The 6,000-nt window shown below is 32.4% G+C and overlaps 1 protein-coding gene across 1 annotated transcript; it reads right to left on the bottom strand.

Annotated features, from left to right (window-relative positions):
• Positions 1-423: 423 nt before the first annotated feature.
• Positions 424-1,734, bottom strand: LOC123210955 (protein FANTASTIC FOUR 2). Its single transcript, XM_044629451.1, is given in 2 exon segments — positions 424-937; positions 940-1,734. Coding segments are annotated over 2 exon segments (921 nt in total). The 5' UTR covers positions 1,502-1,734; the 3' UTR covers positions 424-578.
• Positions 1,735-6,000: the final 4,266 nt, after the last annotated feature.

Genomic DNA, 6,000 nt, shown 5'->3' with positions numbered 1-6,000 from the left:
AGCACATGGATGCTCCTGTGTGATGAGCTCAGTGATGTTGCTCTCTCGGACCCAGTCTTGATTGTTACCGTGCATTAATTCGTACTCCAATCTTACACCCAAACGTGCAATTCTCTTTGCCATTCCCCACTTTTACTACCAAAATGCCCACCTCATCTCAACCTTATTATCTTGACATTACATCTTGAAACTGATTAACTGTGGGCAATTTTCTGTATGTTCCTTTTGTGGGTTGTGGCAGAACGGTTACTTGGTTTTGGTGAGTTTACATACTTCAGAATTCAGCATTCCATTTTATGTAATAAAGTTGTGGTGTTAAGGGTAGTTTGGGAGCATAATAAAATAAAAACACAAGGTCGACAGGACAGCGAGAAAGAAAATGACCCTGAGAGAGAGAGAGAGAGAGAGAGTACAGAGGACAAGTCCAATAACGATAATAACTACCATTAACATATTTTAGGAAATCCACGGTACGGAAATATCCAAGGCTAAAATTATTGGAAAAATAGACTACAAGAGAAAGTTAACAGTTCCATATGGTGATGAAAGAGAAATAGCAAGAGGGTAGCTTTGAAAGTTCAAGTAGCCACCCAATATGGCTCCCAATTAAGCAGTCCTTTGTTCCCACGTTCGCCTTCTTTGCATCTGCTCAGCCTCCGCAGATTTTCTCCCCCGATTTCATCTTTAATTATCTTATTATTTCGTTCAGAATCCTCACCGCAGTCAGCTTCTTCTTCCTGTTCTTCTTCTTCAAATTCTTCCTCTTCTGCTTCTTCTTCTTCTTCTTCTACTTCATCTGCTTTTTCTGAACAGTCCCTCATCAAGGAAAGCCTGAGCCTTCCACCGCTGCGTTCTGCGTGAAAGTAAGTGGGGGAAGGGGAGACAGCGACGGCTTCTAAAACTAGACGCCCGCCTTCGCTATGACGCCTCACTTGAACCCGGAAACAGAAGTTAAAGGAGGAGGAAAACTAGCGCAACGACTTGTTCTTTTCGTCACACAACTTAAACTCTGAGGCAGTTTGCAAGGTTCTTCTTTTGGGGTCCAAATCTCAGTTTCTGCTTCCGCTAAAAACATGGAAAAATCATCACCATTTTCACTCATTTGATCTTTACCCGTTTCGCTGCACAGACTCTCAGTGCACATTTCAAGGCTCTTTGAACTGAGTGAAAAAGCCGACCGTTTAACCAGAGGATGAACATAAACTTTGTCATTCTCAGTATTAGAAGAAGTGTTGTTGACATACTGGAGGAAACTCCAGCCGCCTAAGTCAACAATTCCTTCACTTTTGCTGTCACAATCATTGCTTTTTGTGTTTGTGATTGCGGGGATGGAGGTGTTGTTATCTTCAGTGTCAAGAGAAGAGAAACAAAATTTACGGGGAGAATATGATCGAGAAAAAATGGATTTGGATGGAGCCAAATCGAGCCCCAAAACACATGGCTCTTTGGAGGAAGGCTCAAGACATGATTGTAACCCTTGACAGAAACTTGAGGAGGACATTTTCTTATCCAAGGAGAAATTTTTTTTTTTTTTTGGGTAGAACAGAGAGAAACAGGGGAGAAACTGTGGGAAATGTGAAAATGCAATAAAACTTGAAAACAAGACAAGGGTTTAAACCAAACCCATAACTTTGGCTTCTTTGTAAATGAAGATAAGTGGATCAGGAAGAAGAGAAAGAGAAACAAGACAGAAAGAAAAGAGTTTGCATGACAAAGAAGTGAAGATATGTGTGCAAATTTATAGCTGAGATGGACCTAGAGCAGCTCAAATGGGAGTGAAGATTTTTCAATAAGACTATGTGCATAACTTTTGTATATTATACACAAATAATAATATATTATTATATAATTGGATATTGTTTTATCTTTAATTTTTTGACTATTCAATCACATGATGACACGTCAGTATTTGTGTATAAAAGTTATATATATAACATTATTCAAGTTTTTATGCCCATTAGAATTTTATAAATTTCACACTGCCACACATTATAAATCCTAAAACAAATATGAACCAAGGCATATTTTTTAGGCCAAAAGACTTGTTCCCACCCAAAGTATAGTGAAATCACAAATTGTCACCCTCCAACTTTCAAAAACTCAAATACTCACCCATAAACCAAATTCTATTAAAAATCTTAGTTAGAATTAGGGATAAAATAGTTATTTAATAAAAATATTTAAAAAATTAAAAATTTATCACATTTTCCCTCTAGATTTTAAAAACTAGCAATTTCTCTCCCACCGAAAGTTTGAAAACTAATATTTTCACTCTTATGGTTTATTTTTCTCCTTCTCCAACGACATCTTTGCTTCGGCCATTGACTGGCTTCCCACCATCTTCAAGGTCAGCCATCTTCTCTCTTTGATGGCCCTTTTTATCGGACGAAGATAAATTGTCTTCATTCGATGAAGTCATCTCTTTAACCGGATGAAGATAATTCGTCTTCATCTAACTAAATATCAATGACAAATTGCGCTTATATGGTAAGAGACTCGTCATTCAGACTATTTAAAGTAAGGAATGTGACAACCAACGTCAACGATGGTTTATGATGGAAAGGAGACGTTGTCAATACCGGAGATGGTGATCAGAGGTGAAGCAAAAAAAAAAAAAAAACTAGGTTTTGGGGGGCGGGGGGGAATGCAATTTTTTAAACTTAATAAAGTTTTTGGAAGGAGTGAATTGTGGATTTTTAAAACTTAAAAGGAGAAATTAATAAATTATATATATAATATTATTATTAAAATAACAATTTTACCTTTAATTATAATTGAGATTTTTAATAAAATTTAACTCATATGTGAATATTTAAATTTTAAAAATTAGAGAGTAATGTTTTAGGATTTTACTATACCTTTGGGTGAGAGTAAATCTTTTGGCCTATTTTTTATTACTATTACTTCGGAACCGGATACAGCTTGGCTGCTTCTTCAAGACTACATATTAATTTGAGATGAAAACAAGTTACAAGACTATAACTTTTCCTGTTAGCATCTCACCAATTTTATATTGAGAAGGTCAAATCATATAATAATCTTGAATGATGTATGTAAAGGTTCCATTCTAGTTTAATATCAAAAGGCACTCAAAGAACCAATGATCCTCTAAAATTTGATCAACAGAAATTAAATTATGATTATTATTATATAATAATAACATAAAATATAAAACATTCAACTTGAAATTTTAATAGGGGTTTCCAAGTGAGAAGAAGAAGAAAGCAACATCTACCAGCTTTCAAGTAATTGCCAAAACTAACAGGCAATGCTTGTTTGATACAAAGCACTCAAAGTTGTCTGATTAAAATTAGCCAAACCCTTCTTCAGACTAAAGCAAATAATCTTCTTCCACTAAATAATGCTGGTGACTGAGTTAGCCTGCACTATTCAACTCTGAATTATTAGCTTTCAGTCAACTTTCTTAAACATGAAATGAAACAAAAGAATATGGCCAGTGGCCACACCCAATAGAAGGGCGTAACGTTAAAGGAATGTCAGTGAGTGCGCGTGACAAGCACAAGCTCTCTGTTATAATTTGTGTACGGATCATTGAAATCAGATTGAATTTCTCAGAACAAGTGACAGACACAGAAACGTAACCCACCTGCAGTTGCAGAAGAAGTCAAGCTGTTTAATTGAAATAGAGGAAGCCAAGTATGAACTTGTGAAATTTCTCATAGCATCTATCCAGTTGAAACTTTGAACGTAAAATGAACACTTTGTTTCTAAATTATCAAAAGTTTTACAGATTAAACGTGAGAAATTTGTCGTTACAAAGGGTTACTTCAACTGAAGAAATTTCTCCAGGTGAATAACTCTATGAAGAATATTGAGCTGATTTTGCAAGACAAAACCAAATTTGCTACAAGCCAAAAATGTAAAGCAAGGAATTGCATGAAAAGAAGAAACAAAAGATCTTAAAAAATCTTTCATGTGCATTCCGCCGCAGCACTAACTTGGTTTATCATTGCTTTGAGGCAAACACAAATGCGAAATTTTTGGTTATTTAAAACAAGACATCAGATTCTTTGCACCACTAAATCCTTAAAATCTACTCATGATATCCATGTCTTTGGCAAATGCTAATTCTAGTAGATGACATTGTTTGGGTACTTTAATATATCCAATGCACGAGCATAAAGTACAAAAATATTTTTTACATTTTTAATTTATTATCATAATATCATAACTATGTAAAACCCAACTATTAACATTTTTTTTCTAAAATTTATAACAATCGCATTTGATCTATTGTTTGATATTTCTACAAAATCTCCTCTAACATAGCTCTTACTTTGTTTTCTATGATTGTTTCTTTGCGATGAATCATTTTTCTTTTTCCTTTTTATAATTGTTTCTTATTGATTCTTGATTTGGGTTCACTTAATAATTTTGCTTTTGGGTGAGTTTATCATTCGGTTTTTAAATGTTTAATTTAGACATATTTGTATATATGAAGATAAACATATAGTAATATAACATTTTATTTCTACAATAACTCAAAACGTGAAACCTATATGAAAATGAACACGATGATAATATAAAAGTTCACTTCTATAATAACACGTAACTTAAAATCTATAGGTCTGGAGATATCATAGGAGCTTCCAAACTATGTGTTACAACTATGCAAGACAAGCCATGCAATAATAAGTCTTGTAGTAGTGTAATTTCTTCCTTGAATTAGGCCACATATGCATTAAATTAGTCTAGCATTATCGATTGAGTCTTCTTTGCATTATTCTTATGTTAATCTCTTAATTAGTGGAGTTAGCTATCAGTTGCTCTTGTTAATAGGCTTTGCATAGTTTGCGGGATATACTGCAATTGTTGAGTTGTACCTATAAATAGAGTCTCATTTATTTGAATAAACCATCAAATTAATATTTTTATTTGTGTTCTTAAATAATCTAGTTCACTTTCCTTTAACTTCAAAATAGTTTGCACTCAAGCCGTTAGGTCCCATGGATGAGGTTTAGGCCAACGTTAACTCTAGCGCAGGACGTCGTAACACGATAAAAAAATTCATATAGACAAAAATGCTAATTCTACACTAATCACTGAGATTTACATAAATAACTTGATGGGTAATAATGCCCTTTCCTGAATGAATGGTGCTCCTTTTTCAGTTCATATTGTTTGTTTATGTATTTTGTGTTATAAACCTAATTTAAATCGTCATTGTGATACGTGTTTGAAATTCTAGTTTGAATCTTGAATATATAATGAGTTTAAGATTATAATTAAATCGTAGATATGTATTATTTTTTGGAGTATTAAAACTATAATTTAAATATTTGATATGTATTGTATTATATTTTGTCTGATGGTCATGAAATATGTCAAAATTAATATTAATATTACCATATCTTTTTAAATATATTATTAATAATATATCATATTAAACTTATATATGAACTTCTCTTTTTTTTTTTTGTATAAATTTTGTAATTATATTTTTACAAACATATCTTCACCGTTCATTGTTTCATACTTATATAATAACCCTATTTTTTTTTCTTTTATTGTAATTTCTAGCTATGTGTTTACCACAAGTTAATACAATTCTTTATATGTTATGCGTATATCAATTTAATAATCTTTGAGCAATTTTATGTATATGTTTTTTAAATATAATTTATGTATATAAATAAAATATTATAATATGATTATTATATGATTAAATATTATTTTATCTTTAATTTAAAATAATTCAATTATATAATAACACATTATTTATATATATAAATTATATATTAAAAATATATGCTATTCTAATTTTTGGTGAGGGCTGGCATTGATTTCTTGGTCTGAGCTCGGAAATCGAGAAGAAAAAGTGTGCCTTACTATTATATGGTTGACGGGAATATGGCTTTTGTAAAACTCCCTCTAAGCCCTAGCCATCAATTTTGCTTTTGGTTAGCTTTACTTAGATTTTGGCCATTCAAATATGGAAAAGGTCCTTGTATGATCAACGTTCTTTCTCATTACTAATCA

Source organism: Mangifera indica, chromosome 3, assembly GCF_011075055.1.
Source record: "Mangifera indica cultivar Alphonso chromosome 3, CATAS_Mindica_2.1, whole genome shotgun sequence".
NCBI classification, from domain to species: domain Eukaryota; kingdom Viridiplantae; phylum Streptophyta; class Magnoliopsida; order Sapindales; family Anacardiaceae; genus Mangifera; species Mangifera indica.
This window is presented reverse-complemented; position numbering and strand designations above follow the sequence as displayed.